Source organism: Phocoena sinus, chromosome 5 (assembly GCF_008692025.1).
Source record: "Phocoena sinus isolate mPhoSin1 chromosome 5, mPhoSin1.pri, whole genome shotgun sequence".
NCBI lineage: Eukaryota > Metazoa > Chordata > Mammalia > Artiodactyla > Phocoenidae > Phocoena > Phocoena sinus.
In genome coordinates, this window is record NC_045767.1 from 100,985,618 (window position 1) to 101,006,693 (window position 21,076).

Sequence of the window (21,076 nt, forward strand, 5' to 3'; positions counted from 1 at the left end):
TCTTCTTCTTCTGGAACCCCTATAATTCGAATGTTGGTGTGTTTACTGTTGTCCCAGAGGTCTCTGAGACTGTCCTCAGTTCTTTTCATTCTTTTTTCTTTATTCTGCTCTGCAGTAGTTATTTCCACTATTTTATCTTCCAGGTCACTTATCCGTTCTTCTGCCTCAGTTATTCTGCTATTGATCCCATCTAGGGTACTTTTAATTTCATTTATTGTGTTGTTCATTGTTGCTTGTTTCATCTTTATTTCTTCTAGGTCCTTGTTAACTGTTTCTTGCATTTTGTCCATTCTACTTCCAAGATTTCGGATCATCCTTACTATCATTATTCTGAATTCTTTTTCAGGTAGACTGCCTATTTCCTCTTCATTTGTTAGGTCTGGTGGGTTTTTATCTTGCTCCTTCATCTGCTGTGTGTTTTTCTGTCTTCTCATTTTGCTTATCTTACTGTGTTTGGGGTCTCCTTTTTGCAGGCTGCTCGTTCGTAGTTCCCGTTGTTTTTGGTGTGGGTCCCCAGTGGCTAAGGTTGTTTCAGTGGGTTGTGTAGGCTTCCTGGTGGAGGGGACTAGTGCCTGTGTTGTGGTGGATGAGGCTGGATCTTGTCTCTCTAGTGGGCAGATTCACATCTGGTGGTGTGTTTTGGGGTGTCTGTGGCCTTATTATGATTTTAGGCAGCCTCTCTGCTAATGGGTGGGGTTGTGTTCCTGTTTTGCTAGTTGTTTGGCATAGGTTGTCCAGCACTGTGGCTTGCTGGTCGTTGAGTGAAGCTGGGTGCTGGTGTTAAGATGGAGGTCTCTGGGAGATTTCCACCGTTTAATATTGTGTGGAGCTGGGAGGTCTCTTGTTGACCAGTGTCCTGAAGTTGGCTCTCCTACCTCAGAGGCAGAGCCCTGACTCCTGGGCTGGAGCACCAAGAGCCTTTCATCCACACGGCTCAGAATAAAAGGGAGAAAAAGTAGAGAGAATTAGTAGAAGTATGAGGAAAGAAAGAAGGAAAGGAGGAAAGGAAGGAAGGAAGAAAGAAGCAAAGAAGGAAAGAAAGGAGGGAGGGAGGGAGGAAGGAAGGAAGGAAGGAGGGAAAGAAGGAAAAAAGACAGAAAGAAAGAAGATACAGTAAAAATAAAATAAAGTATAATATAGTTATTGAATTAAAAAATATTTAGATAAAAAAAGGGACGGATAGAACCTTAGGACAAATGTTGGAAGCAAAGCTATATAGAGAAAATCTTACACAGAAGCATACACATACACATTCACAAAAAGAGGTAAAGGGGGAAAAATCATAAATCTTGCTCTCAGAGACCACCTCCTCAATTTGGGGTGATTCGTTGTCTAAAGGAGGGAAGGAAGGAAGGAAAGAAAGAAAGAAAGAACGAAGGTAAAGTATAATAAAGTTATTACAATTAAAATTAATTATTAAGAAAAAAAATTTTTTTTAAAAACCATGGACGGATAGAGCCCTAGGACAAATGGTGGAAGCAAGAGTATACAGACAAGATCTCACACAGAAGCATACACGTACACATTCACAAAAATAGGAAAAGGGAAAAAAAATCATAGATCTCGCTCCTAAATTCCACCTCTTCAACTTGGGATCATTCCTTGTCTATTCAGGTATTCCACAGATGCAGGGTATATCAAGTTGATTGTGGAGTTTTAATCCGTTGCTTCTGAGGCTGCTGGGAGAGATTTCCCTTTCTCTTCTTTGTTCTCACAGCTCACAGGAGCTCAGCTTTGGATTTGGCCCTGCCTCTGCGTGTAGGTCGCTGGAGGGCGTCTGTTTTTTGCTCAGACAGGACGGGGTTAAAGGAGCCGCTGATTCGGGGTCTCCGGCTCACTCAGGCCGGGGGGTGGGGGGTGGGGGGGAAGGAGGGGCACTGCGTGCGGGGCGGGCCTGCGGCAGCAGAGGCGGCGTGACATTGCGGCAGAGGCCGGCGTGATGTTGCACCAGCCTGAGGCCCGCCGTGCGTACTCCCGGGGAAGTTGTCCCTGGATCCCGGGAACCTGGCAGTGGCGGGCTGCACAGGCTCCGCGGAAGAGGGGTGTGGAGAGTGACCTGTGCTCGCACACAGGCCCCTTGGTGGCGGCAGCAGCAGCCTTAGCGTCTCCCGCCCGTCTCTGGGGTTCGCGCTTTTAGCCGCGGCTCGTGCCCGTCTCTGGAGTTCTTTTAAGCAGCGCTCTTAAACCCCTCTCCTCGCGCACCAGGAAACAAAGAGGGGAGAAAAAGTCTCTTGCCTCTTCGACAGGTGCAGGCTTTTCCCCGAACTCCCTCCCGGCTAGTCGTGGTGCACTAACCCCTTCAGGCTATGTTCAAGCCGCCAACCCCAGTACTCTCCCTGCGCTCCGTCCAAAACCGAAACCCGAGCCTCAGCTCGCAGCCCCGCCCGCCCCGGCGGGTGAGCAGACAAGCCTCTCGGGCTGGTGAGTGCCGGTCGGCACCGATCTTCTGTGCAGGAATCTTCCCGCTTTGCCCTCCGCACCCGTTGCTGTGCACTACTCCGCGGTCCCGAAGCTCCCCCCTCCGCCTGCCGCAGTCTCCGCCCTCAGAGGGGCTTCCTAGTGTGTAGAAACTTTTCCTCCACAGCTCCCTCCCACTGGTGCAGGTGCCGTCCTTATTCTTTTGTCTCTGTTTTTTCTTTTGCCCTACCCAGGTACGTGGGGAGTTTCTTGCCTTTTGGGAGGTCTGAGGTCTTCTGCCAGCCTTCAGTAGGTGTTCTGTAGGAGTTGTTCCACGTGTAGATGTATTTCTGGTGTATCCGTGGGGAGGAAGGCGATCTCCGCGTCTTACTCTTCCGCCATCTTCAAGGTCCCCCTATCCATTCATTTGTTGATGACACCTAGCTTGCTTCCATATGTTGGCTATTGTAAATAATGCTGCTTTGAACATTGGGGTGCATGTATCTTTTTTAATTAGTGTTTTTGATTTTTTCAGATATATACCCAGAAGTGGAATTGCTGGATCATATGGTAGTTCTAGTTTTAGTTTTTTCAGGAACCTTCGTACTGTTTCCACAGTGCCTTCACCGATTTACAATCCCACCAACAGTGCACAGAGTTCCTTTTTCTGCACATCCTTGACAACATTTGTTATTTGTGGTCTTTTTGACGATAGTCATTCTGACAGGTGTGAGATGATATATCATTGTGGTTTTGATTTGCATTTCTATGATAATTAGTAATGTTGAGCACCTTTTCATGTGCCTTTTGGCCATTCCTATCTCTTTGGAAAAATGTCTATACAGGTCTTCTGCCTATTTTTTGATTGAGTTGTTTAGATTTTTTTGATATTGAGTTGTATGAGCTGTTTATATATTTTGGATATTAATCCCTTATCAGTCACAACATTTGCATATATTTTCTCTCATTCAGTAGGTTGTCTTTTTGTTTTGTTGATGGTTTTCACTGCTGTGCAAAAGTCTTTAAGTTTAATTAGGTCTCATTTATTTATTTTTGCTTTTATTTCCTTGCTTTAGGAAACTGATCCAAAAAAATACTGCTACAATTTATGTCAAAGAGTGTTCTGCCAGTGTTTTCTTCTAGGATTTTTATGATTTCCAGTCTTACATTTAGGTCTTTAATCCATTTTGAGTTTATTTTTGTATATGGTATGAGAAAACGTTATAATTACACTCTTTCACATGTAGCTGCCCAGTTTCCAGCACCAGTTATTGAAGAGACTGTTTTTTCTCCATTGTATATTCTTGCCTCCTTTGTCATAGATTAATTGACCATAAGTGCCTAGGTTTACTTCTAGGCTCTCTATTCTGTTCCATTGATCTATGTGTCTGTTCTTGTGCCAGTAGTATACTGTTTTGATGACTGTGGCTTTGTAGTATAGTATGAAGTCAGGGAATGTGATGCTTCCAGCTCCATTCTTCTTTCTCAAGATTGTTTTGACTATTTGGGGTCTTTTGTGATTCCATACAAATTTTAAAATTATTTGTTCTAGTTTTGTGAAAAATGCCATTGGTATTTTGTTAGGGATTGCATTGAATCTGTAGATTGCCTTGGGTAGTATGGTCATTTTAACAATATTAGTCTTCCAAATTCATGAACATGGTATATCTTTCCATCTGTTTGTGTCGTCTTCAATTTCTTTCATCAGTGTCTTATGGTTTCCTGAGTAAAGGTCTTTTATTTCCTTAGGAAAGTTTATTCCTAGGTATTTTATTCTTTTTGATGTGATTGTAAATGGGATAGTTTCCTCAATTTCTCTTTCTGGTAGTTCACTGTTAGTGTACAGAAATGCAGTAGGTTTTTGTATATTAATTTTGTATTCTCCAACTTTATCATCATTGATGAGCCCTACTAGTTTTTTAGTGGCATCCTTAGGGTTTTCTGTGTATAATATGTCAACTGCAAACAGTAACAGTTTTACTTCTTCCTTTCCAGTTTGGATTCCTTTTATTTCTTTTTCTTGTTTGATTGCTATGGCTAGGACTTCCAATACTGTGTTGAATAAAAGTGGCAAGAGTGGGCATCCTCACCCTATTCCTGATCTTAGAGGAAATGCTTTCAGCTTTTCACTGTTAGGTATGATGTTAGCTGTGGGCTTATCATATATGTCCTGTATTATGTTGAGGTATGCTCCCTGTATACTTTGTTGACAGTTTTTGTCATAAACGGGTGTTTTACATAAAAATTTTTGTCAAAACCTTTTTCTGCATCTATTGAGACAATCATATGATTTTTATTATTCAGTCTATTAATTTGTTGTATCATGTTGATTGATTTGTGGATATTGAAAAATCCTTGCATCTGGGACAGATCCCACTTGATCATGGTGTATGATCTTTTAAATATATTGTTGGATTCAGTTTGCTAATATTTTGTTGAGGATTTCTGCATCTATGTTTATCAGTGATATTGACCTGTAATTTTCATTTTTTGTGATATCTTTCTCTGGATTTGGTATCAGGGTGATGCTGGTACCATAGAATGAGTTTGGAAGCATTCCTTCCTCTGCAAATTTTTGGAATAGTTTGAGAAAAATAGATGGTAACTCTTCCCTAAATGTTTGGTAGAATTCACTTGTGAAGCCATCTGGTCCTGGACATTTTTGTTGGAGTTTTTAAAAAATAAATTTATTTATTTATTTTTGGCTGCATTGATTTCTTCAGTGATCCATTGGTTGTTTAGTAGCATATTGTTTAGCCTTTTGTGTTTAGCCACGTGTTTGTGGTTTTTTGCATTTTTTTCTTGTAATTGAAATAGTGTTGTAGTCAGAAATGATGCTTGATATGATTTCAGTTTCCTTAAATTTATCAAGGCTTGTTTTGTGCCCTAACACGTGCAGCTTGTGATCTATCCTGGAGAATGTATTCTACGTGCACTTGAAAAGAATGTGTATTCTGCGGCTTTTGGATGGTATGTTCTATATATATCTATTAAATTCATTTGGCCTAATGTGTCATTTAAGGCCAGTGTTTCCTTATTGACTTTCTGTCTGAATGATCTGTCCATTAATATAAGTGGGGTGTTAAGGTCCCCTACTATTTTTGTGTTACTGTCAATTTCTCCCTTTATGTCTGTTAATATTTGCCTTATTTATTTAGGTGTTCCTATGTTGGGTGCATATGTATTTGCAATTGTTATATCTTCTTCTTGAATTGATCACTTGATAATATCATTATGTAATATTCTTTGTCTCTTATAACAGTCTTTGTCTTAAAGTCTATTTTTGTCTGATATAATTATTACTTCCCTGGCTTTCTTTCGATTTCCATTTGCATGGAATACCTTTTTCCATCTCCTCACTTTTAGTCTGTGTGTGTCTTTAGATCTGAAGTGAGTCTCTTATAGGCAGCATATATACAGGCCTTGTTTTTATATGCATTCTGTCACTTTGTGACTTTTGATTGGAGCATTTGGTCCATTTACATTGAAAGTAGTTATTGATATGTATGTTCTTGGTGCCATTTTTTAAATTGTTTTTGCAGTTCTTTTTTGTTCCTTTCTTCTTTTGTTGTCTCTTATGATTTGATGATTATCTTCAGTGTTATGTTTGGATTATTTCCTCTTTTTTGTGTGTGTGTCTATTTTTGATTTTTGGTTTCTAGGTATCATCAAGTTTATACATAGCAATCTGTATACATACATGATTGTCTTAAGTTGCGGATTTCTTAATTTCAAATACATTTTAACAACTGTGCATTTGTTCTCGCCAACCCTTACAATGACTGTTTTCAACATTATGTTTTACATCTTTTTGTTTTGTGTATTCCTTAACTCCTTATTACAGACATAGATGATTTTACTAGTTTTGTCTTTTAGCCTTCCTACTAGCTTTGTAGGTAGTTGATTTACTACCTTTACTATATATTTGCCTTTACCAATGAGATTTTTCCTTTGTAGTTTTCATGTTTCTAGTTGTGGCCTTTTCTTTTTCTCTTAGAGAAGTCCTTGTGACATTTCTTGTAAAGATGATTTGGTGGTGTTGAACTCTTCTAGCTTTTGCTTGTCTGCAAAACTTTTCGTCTCTTCATCAAATCTGAATGAAAGCCTTCCCAGGTAGAGTATTCCTGGTGCTAGGTTTTCCGCTTTCAACACTTTAAGTATATCGTGCCACTCCCTTCTGGCCTGCAGAGTTTGTGCTGAAAAGTCAGTTGATAAACTTATGGGAGTTCCTTTTTATATAACTTGTTGATTTTTACCTTGCTGCTTTTAATATTCTCTCTTTATCTTTAATTTTTGCCATTTTAATTATGATGTGTCTTGGTGTATTCCTCTTTGGGTTGATCCTGTATGGGATGCCCTGTGCTTCCTGGACCTGTATGTTTGCTTCCTATTCCAGGTTAGGGAACTTTTCAGCTATTATGTCTGCCAATATGTTCTCTGCCCCTTTCTATTTCTCTTCTCCTTCTGGGACCTCTGTGATGCAAATATTAGTATGCCTGATGTTGAAGTGGAGCTCTCTTAAACTGTTCTCATTTCTTTTTATTTGTTTTTCTTTTTTCTGTTCAGCTTCAGTGATATCCACTATTCTGTCTTCCAGTTCACTGATCTGTTCCCTTGTATCATTTAATCTACTGTTGATTCCTTCTAGTGTATTTTTCATTACAGTTATTGTGTTCTTCATCTCTTTTTGGTTCTCCTTTATATCTTCTAACTCTTTGTTATGAACTTCTAACTTCTCACTCATCCATTCTTCTTCCAAGTTCTTTGATAGTCTTATGATCATTACCCTGAACTCTTTCTTGGGTAGATTGCCTATCTCCACTTCACTTAGCCTTCTTCCAGGGTTTTATCTTGTTTCTTCATTTGGAACATGTTCCTCTGTTGCCTCATTTTGCCAAAATGCTGTTATTATTTCTATGTATCTGGTAGACTGGTTACATTCGACCTTGGAGAAGTGGCTCTTTGTAGGAGATGTCCTATCAGCACATTCCCCTCTGGTCATCAGAGCTATATGCTATAAGCATGCCCCCTATGTGGACTGCATGGCACCTTCTCTCATGGAGGGCTGTCTAATGGGGGTGGTCTGGTTGGCATGGCTGGCCCCTCGTCCTATTGGTTGCTGGACCCTGCCATGTGCACAGGCTGCCAGCTGCTGTTTGGCAGGGCTGGGTCACAAGGTCACTGGGTGCAGAACCCCAGGGGGTCCCAGGGCTAGTGCTGGCTCACTGATGAGCAGAGCCAGATTCTGGGGTGGGAGGTTGTGGGGCCTAGGTATCAGAACTGGTGTCAGACTGCTATTGGGTGGGACTGGTTCCTGACATAGCTGGTGTGGAACCCAGGGTGTCCAGAAGCTTGTGTCAGCCCCCTGGTTAGTGGGGCCAGATCCTGGAGTGACTGGCTGAGGGGTGTCTCAGAGCTGGTGTTGTCCTGCTGGTGGGTGTGGCTGGCTTGTCCTGAGGCTAGAGGTGGCTCACTGGTGGGCAGCGCCTAAACCCATAGCATTTGGGGGCCAGTGCCTGCTCACTGGTGTGTGGAGCTGGGTTCCAGGGTCTCTGGCTGTAGGGCCATGGGGGTTCTGAGTCTAGTGCCTGGGCACTGGTGTATGGGGCCAGGTCCTGGGCCCTCTGGTGGACAGGGATGTGTCCAGGGGTGGCTGTGGGCTCAGAGGTTCTTAAGGTAACCTGCCTTCTGATGGGTGGGGCTGCAAGTAACATGCTCAGCTACTTACTTGGCTTGACGTATCCCAGTACTGGTGCCTGTAGTCTGGTGGGTGGGGGTGGGGTGGGGTGGCAGACGGGGTCCCAAGGCTAGTAAGCTAGAAGGAGAATTCCAGATGGACATTTGCCAACATCCAGCATCACTCGACAGCATCAGAATTCTAGATGGACACTTCTACATGGTAGAAGGAGCTCCCCAAGATGGCTGCCACCAGTGTCTGTTTCCCTGGGGCGAACTGCAGTTGTCTCCTGCCTCTACTTGAGACTTGCCAACATTAGCAGATGGATCTGATCCAGGCTCCCTTCAAATTACTGCCTCTGTCCTGGGTCCCAGAGTGTGAGAAGTTTTCTGTGCACTCTTTAAGAATGGAGTTTCTACTTCCCACAGCCTCTGGGTCTCCCAAAAGTAAGTCCACCGGCCTTCAAAGCCAAGTGTTCTGAGGGCTCGTTTTCCCCATGTAAAACCCCCAGGCTGGGGAGCCTAATGTGTGGGGCTCAGACCCTTCACTCCTGGGGGAGAACCTCTGCAATTGTAATTATTCTTCTGTTTGTGGGTTGCCCACCTAGTGGTATGGCTCTTGACTATACCACAGCACTGCCCCTCCTACCCATCTGTGGTTCCTTCTTTGGATCTTTAGTTGTAGAAGATCTTTTCTGGTAGATTCTATCACTATCATCAGTAGTTGTTCTGTTAATAGTTGTAAAGTTGGTGTGCCCATGAAAGGAGGTGAGCTCAAGGTTTTTGTACTCCACCATCTTGGCCGTGATTGTCTCTTGAGGGTCTAATAAAATGATGGAAGTTTAAACACTTAAAAAAACTATATATGTGTGTGTGTGTATATATATATATATATATATATATATATATATATATAAATATATATATTCATACATATATATATGTGTGTATATCTATATACCTGCATATCTATACCTATCTATCGATTGATACAGAGCAGGGCCCTGTGGGGCTCTTGGGCACTAAGCCTTTCTGAGTCCCCCATTTCTTTGATTACAGGAAATAGCCTTCATTCAGCCTCCATGACTTTCCCTGAGTTCCAGTGGGCAGATTCAAGCAGTTGTTAATTAGGGAAGGGAGGCGATGCGAGTCAAGAGAGAAACAGTCAAGAGACACAATAGTGCAGCCTTGGGGCAAGGTCCTGGTTCCCCATCAATGGATACACACAACCATACCTTTGAGCTGTTTTGCAGATACTGAAATCCCCTCCAGGTGGGAAGTGCTAACAAGTAATGATGGTATGCTTCCCACAAGCATGTAGACCCCAGACCAGTTGGAACCTGAAGGTTGATGATGCTGACACCTACTTAGCTCACTGCCAACGAACCACTCAGAAGAATGTCCACAAGCTGATCACACCCCATTACTGTAAAACTTCTCACTACCCTCTCCAAGTTGGGACACACGGTTTTGAGGGCATTAGCCTGCTGTGGCCCCCTTTGCCTGGCAAAGCAATAAACCTATTCTTTTCTACTTCACCCAAAACTCTGTCTCCAAGATTTAACTTGGTGTCGGGGTACAGAGGCCAGATTTGGCTTCAGTTTTGGTGCACAGCACGGGACTGACTTAGGGACAGTCCCAGGTCGGGGTGGGGGGGTCCCTTGGCTTGATCGGACGCTCCGAGGTTTTCTCCATGCCAGCCTCTTTCAAGAGAGCGGAAGGTTGGAGAATTCCTTTAGAGGCCAGATCGCCTGGGACTCTTGCCTGGAAAGGCCAAGCCCCAGTTTATCCTGTCCGCCATCCTGGCAGCTGGAACTCCAAGGCGGGAGTAGGGCAGAAGAGGGACCACCCTAGCAGCTGCCAAGGCCATCTCTGCCTTGAGGACATTCCTCTCTTCCTCCCCCCTCACTGCCCTGGACTTCCTACTCCAAGGAATTGTTTTGGGGAAGCAGAAAAGTAGCGTTTGGGATGTTACGACACCTCTGCCAGTGTTTTGGTAAGCCCCCTCAGCTTGCATGCTGAGGCCACTTGGTTTGGTCTGTTTGGTGAACCTCTGGTTCCCGTTTGGGGATTTTTCCATTAGGAAGATCCAAGGCCACCGGGTTAGAGGGAGTTGGAAGCCAGTTTGAGCCTTGGGCTGTTTGTTTCTTTTTGTGTGTGTGTGGCTTCTGTTTGGCTGGCGAGGATTCTGGTTTTGCTTTCCATTTTGTGTGTGAGGCTGTTTAATTCGACTCAACATGGGAAGCGCTTCTTCTTGTATTCCATCTGATAGCCCCCCGGGAAAATTTTGGCAGATTGGTCGACCTATAACTATGAATCTATGACTAAAAAGAATAAGGTTCTATTGTAATTCTGTTTGGCCAAAGTATATTCTTAAAAGTGAGGAGAGGTGGCCTTTGCATGGTGGCCTAAATTATTATACTATTCTTCAGGTAGAATTGTTTTGTCACAGGAATGGAAAGGCTGGGAATTCTCTCCACTCCATCTGGGCTAGCCACTCTGGGCTCCCTGAGAGCCAACTCTGGGTTTGTTCTCTTTCAAGAACTGACCCAATCTATTTGCAAGCCTTTCTCTGGGAATGGAAGTGGAATTTTTAAACTATACCTCCTCTGATATTCTGTCTGTGTGGCCGTAGTTTATCTGTTGTTTGTGTTTTTGTGGATATTGTTTTGGGGTAAGCCACTCAGGCTTGCCCAGGATGGGAAAATTCTACCCAATCATTGCAAGCCATTTTGAGTTCTCAGCCTGGGAGTGGAAATGGAATCTTTGGGCTACACCTTGTCTGATCTTTTGTTTGTGGGACCGTGTTTGTTGTTTGTATGTATGTGTGTCAGTACTTATATTGACTGGTCGAGATGTCTTTGCTAAATAACAGGGATCACATGAGACAATACCAGGGAATCCTTCCCTGTTGTGTCAGGCTTTGCCTGTGGCGGAATGCTGGTTGGGATTTTCCCTTTGGGACAAGCCTTGTTATGGGTAACCAGAGTTCTGTTCCATCTTGTAACCGCCCCTCGCCCCCCAGGGTATTGTTACAAAACTGCGAGAGACCACTGTGCCCAGACCCTCAGGAATACTTATCTTATCTAGACTATCTCTAGAAAAAAAAAAAAAGGTGGGGGGCAGAGGGGGGAAGCCTTTTTAAAATCAAGCGGAAAAACTGAGATTTCTGGTTGTCTTTATGTAAAAGTTAACTTGTAAATGAGCTCTATTTAATTCACTTAAAATCAAGCACTTACAAATTCAATCTAAATGTGTAGAAAATGGCCAAGATAAATTTTGGGACCACATGATCTGGGGATTATTCAGTACTGAACTGATATTTGCTATTGAAGGTGGCTTAAGCTTGTTGGTTTGATTAATATAGACATTTCTTTAGAGTTATCAATGTTAAGTAATGCAAGTGAGATAAGAGCTTTTGGGTAAAACTCTTTAGGAATAATTGTTTTAGGAATGTGTACTTAAGAATAATCTTTTCAGCTGCTTGGTAGCTTAAAAATTTAGAGTTAAGTTAAATGATGGAAGTTTATTGAATAGGTAGGTCATTTCCAAATAAAATATTAAGATACTGAAACATTAATTAGTGAATGTTGGCTTCCCTTGGCAGAGAGGAGACTAAAGGTATTTAGGAATCTAAAGGTATTTGGTGCCACCCTGGGATATTCTCCATAAGAAAGCACATGTTTTTAGAATTGTGCATGGTCAGGATTTTCTAAGATTGGATTATTAAATCTAGTTAGGTAGATGGATTTTGTTGGGAGTGGGCTAGAGCAAGACCAGATTCAGATTCGGTTTCTCCCTTCAAAGTTTTCTTAGAATACTGCTTTTGATGACAGCTCGTGAGTTTCTTTGCCTTTAAGCGATCTATATTTGCTTTTGAAGTCTCTTCACTTTGGTTAAATGAAATAAGTATTGTGTGACAGATTCTAAAAGTTCTTTCAACCTCCAACTAACGTTAAGATGCTTTAGAAGGCCGAGGCATCTCAGAGAGAAATATTTAATTAGTATGTTAAATTACATGGCATTCCTAAAAATCTAGTATGTCCTTGTAAAATGTTATCAGTCGTAATTCTAGTTATTTAAAAATGTTGCACGTTACAGCAATAACTAAATTTCTTTTTGTCAATCCCATTGTGATCAAATGTTTAACCATGACTTTTTAAGTCTATGATTTGTAGACAGTTATTATTTTGTATTTTGATAAATCTCAGGTTGTACTGGGAAACTGGGTAAGAAATTAAAAAAAAAAAATCCTAAGGGAAAACTTGATGGTTTCATAAAAAGTTAACAAGAGGATTGGTTACTAAATGAACTGGTGAACATGGTTATAATTTTTATGGGTTTTGTCTGAAATGTTACTGGCTTTGATCTGTGTTTTCCAGATATAGGAAAAAAACTTCCCCTCAAGTTGGTTATGATTTGCAACAATTTGGTAAATTACACCTCTGTGAGTAAATTTGAGATATTTTTCTTTTCCCTCTGCCTGTTCCCTTCAAAAACTGGAGACTCTTGGATTCTGAGCAGCCTTATCAGGCGAATGAGAAAAACTGTCTCCTGGCATGTGCAGAAATCTTGATATTTTGGGGACCTCTAAAAGAGAGAAATCCACCTAGGCAAAATCTGATGGCAGGCCTTTGATATGGCTTTCTTGGCCTTGAGAGGCCTTTTGGAAATTTAGTCTGAGACTTCTTCTGAGGAATTACACCAGAGTCAATGTGGAAGAACCTATGTGGTCAATGGACCAATCTTATTTTAGAAACAAATTAGTCTTGGCTATACTTGATGAACATGGGGGCAATTTTAGAAAAAAATTATGTTTCACTGAATATTAAATTCTAGTTTTGTTAATTAATGTCTGTGCTTACCAAGACTTGCTTCCCAGATAGTTCCTTGTGGTTATGTTATCTTGTTCCAAAATTTAATTAAATTGTCAGAAGAACACTCTAAGTTTGTTTCTGAAGCCTAACTTTGTAATCAGTCTTTGGATAAAGATCAGATGCTCCATGATCTACAACCAGGAGATTAACACCAGGTTATGTTCATTCAAATTTAAAGGGTCACTTATGTTGGGGACAATTAAACCCATACTAGGGATAACCAGACTAGTAACACTAGGAAACTGGGCTGGGTGCCTTATGGATAATGCCAATATATAATTTCCCTTAAAGATAAGGATTGGTACAGAACAGACTAAGTCAGAAGACCTGGGATATACTGGGCTGCACCTAATGGAAGTTCTTAACTTATATTCTGAATTATGACCTTACTAATCTGCTAGCTATATTGTTTTTTATATTGCCTGTTTTGCAAAATTGTTGTTTCTTGCATTATCAAATGTGTGACTGAACCTCTGATAAAATGATGATGTATAGTTCCATATGAGATCAATGATTGTAATAGTGTAACTAGATATGGGAAGAAGCAACAAGAGGGAATAGTTTCCTGGACCATAAGAGACTAGGAAGACAGGTGGCCCAGAGACTTTTGGTTACTAGTAAGGCCTAGTCCAGTAAGTAATAGCACATTGAGTGGCCTATCAGCAAAATCTTTGCCAGACCTGGGAATGAGCATTCCTAGCACCGTGGGACAAAATGGTCATGAAATGCCCGCAAACCATGGTCAAGTTTATGATCCTGAAGGGGCTCTGCCAACTGCAAATTGCCATCTGCCTCTGCAAGGAATAGGCCAATGGCCACTGTGGCCACTGACCTTCAACACCCCCTGAAAGGAATTCAGGGTGGAGATCAGGAATGAGTCACTCTGCTCTGAGAAAAACTGGCAGAACAGGGCTTTAGATAGTTAGATATTTTCAGAAGATTTTATGAGCCCAAATTCTTGCATCTTCTCATATCTAGAAAAGCACCGAAATCATTAACGGTGACATCTGCTTTGGCCATTAAGAAGAGAAATGCAATTGGAAGTCAAAATGGAGGAGCTGTTGGTTCAGACATATGGATGTGATTTCAGACATGTTCCTATATTGCTGAGAGCTCGAATTTTCTGAGCTGTGTCAGACCTAGGGGATGGCACCAGCCAATCTCAAAACAGTGTCCACTGGTAACTGCAAACTTATAGTTTCAAGGTATCCCCTTGTAACTATTAAACTTTTTAGACAATAAAATTGCTTTAGATCAGATATTAACAACAAAAGAGGAGACATATTTAATGGCCAATGGCTCCTGTTATATATATCTGAATACCATATCAGAAGTTAAAACCTAGTTAGATAAAATTAGACAACTGGCTACCTGGCTACAAGTCTCCCTTAAAGAGCCAGGTCCAGACTGGGTTTCAGGCTTAAATTCCCAGGGGATTGAGACCTTAATCATACTAAACTCAGATCCAGGACTTGGAACTCAGTAATATTTCCAACTCGGTGTCCCAAATTGAGGCAGGACTATGCCCCATTTCAGCTGGAATTAGCCAGAGCAGTTGTCACCCTATTCCCTAAAAGATTCAGGGAAGGTTAAAAAAGGGAGATTAAAACCAAGTCCCTGGGCTTCCCTGGTGGCGCAGTGGTTGAGAGTCCGCCTGCTGATGCAGAGGACACGGGTTCGTGCCCCGTTCCGGGAAGATCCCACATGCCGTGGAGCGGCTAGGCCCATGAGCCATGGCCGCTGAGCCTGCGCGTCTGCAGCCTGTGCTCCGCAATGGGAGAGGCCACAACAGTGAGAGGCCCGCGTATCGCAAAAAAAACCCATAAAAAACAAAAAAAACAAAAAAAAAACCAAGTCCCCTGAAACCAAGTTCCTCTGCTGAGTTTATGATTAATGTCTCTATCCAAAACAGTTATTCCCTTCCTTGTCCAACATCTGTTCTCAAGATTGAGGAATATCAAAGAAAAGGGGAGATTGATACTGAGCATGGCCCTGTGGGGCTCTCGGGTACAAAGACTTTCTATGTCCCTCCATTTCTCTGATTGCAGAAAATAGCCTACATTCAGCCTCCATGACCTTCTCTGAGTTCCAATGGGCAGATTCAAGCAGTTGTTAATTAGGGAATGGAGGGGATGTGAGACAAGGGAGAAACAGTCAAGAGAAACAATAGTGCAGCCTTGGGGCAGGGTCCTGGTTCCCCATCAATGGATACACACAACAATATCTTGAGCTGTTTTGCAGATACTGAAACCCCCTCCAGGTGGGAAGAGTTAACAATTAATGATGGTATGCTTCCCACAAGCACGTAGACCCCAGACCAGTGGAATCTTAAGGTTGATGATGCTGACTTCTACTTACCTCATCAACCAACCAATCAGAAGAATGTCCACAAGCTGATCACACCCCATTACTATAAAACTTCTCACTACCCTCTCCAAGTTGGGACACATGGGTTTTGAGGGCATTAGCCCACTGTGGCCCCCTTTGCCTGGCAAAGCAATAAAGCTATTCTTTTCTACTTCACCCAAAGCTGTCTGAGATTTAACTCAGGGTCGGGGTACAGAGGCTGGATTCGGCTTCTCTATCTATCTATCTATCTATCTAAAATGCTATGCCAGTGTAAGACAGTTCTCTTGTTGTTGATACTTTGATTGTAATCAAATAAAAAAGAGACTATGTACAGTTGATCAGAATCTATGTGGCATTAACACCATATTCTTTGTTAAGTAGAAAAACAATAAATGTTTGATTCTGTGGAAAATTTCTGATTTAGATAATATAGGAGTTTCTTTTTGTGTCTTTTGTTTAAATTAATCCTTTATATTGATAGACTTTAGCAAAGATAATCAAACTTTCCTAACTAGGATGTACAACAGTGCTTGGATATTCAAGGTAAGTTAATTTTTTGTTTTAAGTTATGTAAATGAGAGTTGGCACACTGAGCAATAAATAAATGCATTGGCAAGCATGTGCTTTTTCTTCCTTTTATTTTGCAAAGTGATTTTCTTTTTTCTTTAATTTTAGGAAACAGATATTGATGACAGATATGGAGATTTGGATTCCAGAACAGATTCTGATATTCCAGAAATTCCACCATCCTCAGATAGAACCCCTGAGATCCTCAAGAAAGCTCTATCTGGTTTGTCTTCAAGGTATGGTTGGTTGAAGATGAATCTAATGGGTACACAAAATAAACTGTGAGGTTATCCTGGACCATGTCCAATGTAATAAATTTCACTTTTGGTGAGTTTTAGAGCTATGAGAGGAGGCTTTACACTTTTTCACCATATATGAACACAGTATTAGAGGCTTGATGTACATCCTTTCGTTCATCCTTAAAATCTTGTTAAGTGTGAGAAAACCAAGTCTGAGAGGTTAACTGGTGAAGGTTACAGAGCTAGCAAGTTGTGGACCTGGCATTTCTGCCCTTGTCTGACAGGTTTCTGAAGCCAGTGACCCATTTACCAAATCAGGTTGCCTTTTCTGGTATTGGAACATCTAAAAAAGAAAATTCTATATTCTCTGTTCCCTGTTTTTCAAATGCCAAATGGAAATAGGTATTTTTTTTCCTTTTAACAGAGTTTAAAATCATTGTCCAAAACTCTACAACCCTTTACCATTTTATATTTGTGCTATACTTTTAAATGTTTAATAACCACCCAATTTCAGCTAATTTTATATTGCCCTTCATTGTATTCTTTGTAATATGAATTATAAAATTTATAAAAGCAAAATAAATATAATATCCAGATTAACATATGAAACCTGAAATATTGGTACAGAACACTCTTTTTTCAAGTTTTTAATACTGTTACACACAGTAAGAGGTCCATTTTACACCATGCCCCAAGAGACACACAAATGTATATTTTAACTGCTGTAAAAATGTTATAAAGCAATTCTTGCCATTGCTATGTGTGATGCTCTCTGATTTCTTTTATTTTTGATAGCTGTTCTATGTTATTGAACAAAAATACGCTGGATTACTAAATTGATTTTACTACCCATGGGTCATAAATTGGAGTTTGAAAAATACTGATTTAGTCATATCTAGTGAATATAATGTGAGCTTTTCTGATTTTTAATTTCCTAGAGGATGACCATAGTAGAATAAATTGGTTCAAAACAAAGTTTTCATATTTTTTAGCCAATAGATATATAATTTTTTGCTGTCCATTATTAAAAGCATGGTTATCATTTTAGTAGTTCTTGTTCCCAGTTGTTTTCATGACCTAGTTCACAGATGTACCTTTTTTTAAAAATCTCACCTGGTCTTTCTTAGATCTGGATTTTTTTTCATATTGATGTTATGTAAGAATAATGCTGGATTCCTTTGTGTCACTCATAACAAGATTTTCCTTAATAATTTTTTTTTTCCTGGCATAAAGCAACAATGGCAAGTAGTAGTAGCTGGTATTTATTGAGCATGTATATTTGCTAGGTGCTGCTCCAAGCACTTTATATGTGTTGACTAATTTATTCTCACAACAACCCTGTAACTGTATAAATGGAGAAACTGAAGCACAGAAATGTTTTATATCAAGGGTCGTGTAGCTAGCAAGTGATAGAGCCACATTCTGAACCTAGGCATTGTGCTCTATTTATGAAAGAATTGGTTTTAACAGCAGATAATATATGACTAGTTTCAATCTTTTCGAGAAACTTCTCTGTAAAGATTAAATAAATGTTTTAAAATCTACATTTTAGCCTCTTTTTAATACCCCAAATAGTCTGCCTTACAAAGATTTAGAAATTGTAGATGCATAGGATTAAAAATACTAATTATATAAGGAATGTACATGGTTTGTCGAAGAAAACCCTATCATCCTCCTACCAAGACATTAATATTTAAAATACTGTGATGTTTATCTTTGAAACTTTTTTGTTTTTTACATTGTGTGCATGTGTGTGCCTGTGTGTGTAATGTAAAAATAGCACTGTACTGTTTTCTGCCTTGTTATTTTCATTTTCATTCCATGGTATTAGGAACAACATCCTGAAATATGTGTAAATATTTTAATGACTGTATGATATATTTCTTTGTAGAGCTATAGTTCAACTTACTTAACTTTAACAGCAATTGCTAGACATTTAGCCAATTTCTAAATTTTCACAAAACCAACTCTGCTTTAAATATATTTCTTTATAGCTAACTTTTATTTAGAATCAATAATTATTTTCTTAGTATAAAACTTTAAAAGTGAAATTCCTTGGTCAAAATTTATGTTCATTTTTTAAGGCTCTAATATATAATGCCAAAAAGAGCATAAGCCATTGAAATTGGAAAGAGCGTGAAAGGTCTTCAGTCACTTGGCAGTTGTCCCAGTCTGTTTCTTGACCCGTGTATGGGTCTGTGGAAATGAATATTCATTAGCCAGTGAAGTCTGGCTCTCTCCTTTAGTAAAGAGCTTCTTCAGCAATGAGTCTAACTTAGTAGTTCTCTCTGGAAGGGGCAGTGCCTTGGATTTTGTACCTTCCCCCAACCAGTGAACATTTGGCAGTGTCTGGAGGCATTTTAGGTTGTCACCATAAGAGATGGTGCTGCTGGGGCTTCCCTGGTAGCGCAGTGGTTGAGAGTCCGCCTGCCGATGCAGGGGGCACGGGTTTGTGCCCCGGTCTGGGAAAATCCCACATGCCGTGGAGCGGCTGGACCCATGAGCCATGGCCGCTGAGCCTGTGCGTCCGGAGCCTGTGCTCCGCAATGGGAGAGGCCACAGCAGTGAGAGGCCCGCATACTGCAAAAAAAAAAAAAAGAGGTGGTGCTGCTGGCACTTAGTAGGTAGAGGCCAGGGAAGATCCTACAGTACACAGAACAACTCTTCACAACAAAGAATGATCTGGCCCAAATGTTACTAGTGAAGGTTGAGAAACCGTGGAAATACCCAGGCATAGTCTTGCTGGTGCTCTTGTACTCTATAATGCCATCTTCTTTGGCCCTGGGAACCTGCACACATCCCGTTAACTTCCTTCTAAGGCTGGTAGATAGACTTTCTCAAAACCCCTGCTCTTTGCTAGATGGCCCACCAAGTTCTTGTTTGTTCTTGAAGAGTGCTTCTGTGCCCTAATTCTTGGCTCAGGTGAACTGCCTTGCCAACCTAGGTCTTTCTCATTATGCTTGTACCACTAGGAAAATTTTTTTTAAAATTTTATTACTTTTGGGACTTCCCCAGCGGTCCAGTGGTTAAAACTCCGCGTTTCCACTGCAAGGGGCATGGGTTCGATCCCTGGTCGAGGAACTAGGATCCCACATGCTGTGTGGCATGGCCAAAAAAAAAAAAAGCCAATAAATTTTTATTACTTTTTTTTTTTTGCGGTACGCGGGCCTCTCACTGTTGTGGCCTCTCCTGTCGTGGAGCACAGGCTCCGGACATGCAGGCTCAGCGGCCAGGGCTCACGGGCCCAGCTTCTCCGCGGCATGTGGGATCTTCCCGGACCAGGGCACGAACCCGTGTCCCCTGAATCGGCAGACGGACTCTCAACCACTGTGCCACCAGGGAAGCCCAAATTTTTATTACTTTTGAAATAAAAACCCCTTAAGAGTTGTAGTAACAGTAAGACATTGTGCATCACATAACTGATTTGAGCAATAAATGTGTAACCACTTTAGATAATCACTTTAAAGGATGCTGATTAATTATATACTTTTTAGAAATTTTATTTCTAGCTCATATAGGTCCTGGAAACATGAGACTTGAATGGATTTCTCTACTGATTCTGAGTTCCTTTACCTAAAACAATCTGTGAGGTGATGACTTGGACTCAAAATTAAGGCTTACTCTAATGTGATCATGGTGGCATGGTAAAGGAAATCAAGAATTTTGAATTCGGAACCAGACTTTCCTCTGGATTTTAGTTACAATGGTACATATTCTTTTGCATATCAATGCTCTGTTTTGAACTCAGTGCTTCTCCCCTAAGAGATAACTTTGGGTTACTGTATCAATGGATATATATATTAAGTTTAAGTATGTGCTTTTATGTGCTTAACTTTGTGTTAGGTATTCTTGGGAGATTTGGGGAGTCATTTAAATTAAAATAAGGCAATTAAGTCTTGTTGGGGAGGGGAATTTTTCTGCCTGGAGTAACATCTGTATAATAAAAGAGAGTAGGTATTTGTTTAAATCTCTGGTTCTCAGAAGCTACCATTCTCTGCTGGTCAGAGCCACTCCTTTAACATTAGAGGTACACTTGGCCCTTTCAACTCCCACCAAGGTCTGATTTCTGACACTTGGGTAGTGTCCTCTTCTCTAGAAGAGGTTCTCAGTAATTCTGAGTCTGAGAATCAGTTATGAAGGAGGGCTAAGTACATTTCTGAGGTTCGTGCAAGGAAGACAGGATTATTATCAGGAGACTGGCTTATGGTCTTTTATTTACCTCTGACTAGCTGTGCGACCTAGCCCAGTTTCCTAATCCATTCATTCATCCTCAAAGAGTTCGTTCTATTAAGTCAAATAGAACCTTTCAGCTGTAGCATTTTTGATTCTGCATTCATTTCAGTTCAGCCCCAAAGCTTACAGTCTCATGAAAAATGTATGAGTCTACATACTTAACTAAACAGTAGAGGGAAATAAAATTGGGTAAGTACAATTTGACCACCTTGTGAAAAACCTTGGAAACTATATAAAAGAGTTTGGACTTACTGTTGGCATTTTAGGTCTTGTGTGGACATGATCAAAGGGATATTTGAGAAAGAGTAGTTAGGGGTATCTAGGCTATATAGGAGAGTGATTGAAAGCAGGGAGTGTAATCAGTATTTGATAAATGGATGAAATCAGCTAATATTTCTGTTACAGAGAGGAGAACGAGGGCTTGTGCTTAGAATACAGTGCATATATGTTACTATACGTTGGGTCAAAATCTCTTGTGATATAATTTAAATGTTAGCATTTGAATTAATAGAAATCAGAAAATTATTTAAAAACTTTACTGTGAGTGTAATGTAAAATGAGTGTAGAATGAATAAACTCAGAGGGCAGCAGTTTTAGATTGAGAAAACATCATGCTTCTATAGGTGTTGTTAGAACGATCTGAGGTGTTTCATACAGTGGCTGCTGACATTTCTTATGACGTAGCCACATAAAGAGTGAAAATATTTGTAAGGTACACTGGGGGTGAAGTGTGAGGCT

General features: G+C 40.7%; 1 protein-coding gene across 1 annotated transcript in view; it reads left to right on the forward strand.

Moving 5' to 3' along the window:
• CDS1 (CDP-diacylglycerol synthase 1) overlaps nucleotides 1-21,076 on the forward strand; it is a 74,809-nt gene that overhangs the window by 16,664 nt on the left and 37,069 nt on the right. Inside the window, exon 2 of the mRNA XM_032633716.1 lies at nucleotides 15,975-16,102. Coding sequence (XP_032489607.1) covers nucleotides 15,975-16,102 — 128 coding nt within the window. The remainder of the gene's footprint in view (nucleotides 1-15,974; nucleotides 16,103-21,076) is intronic.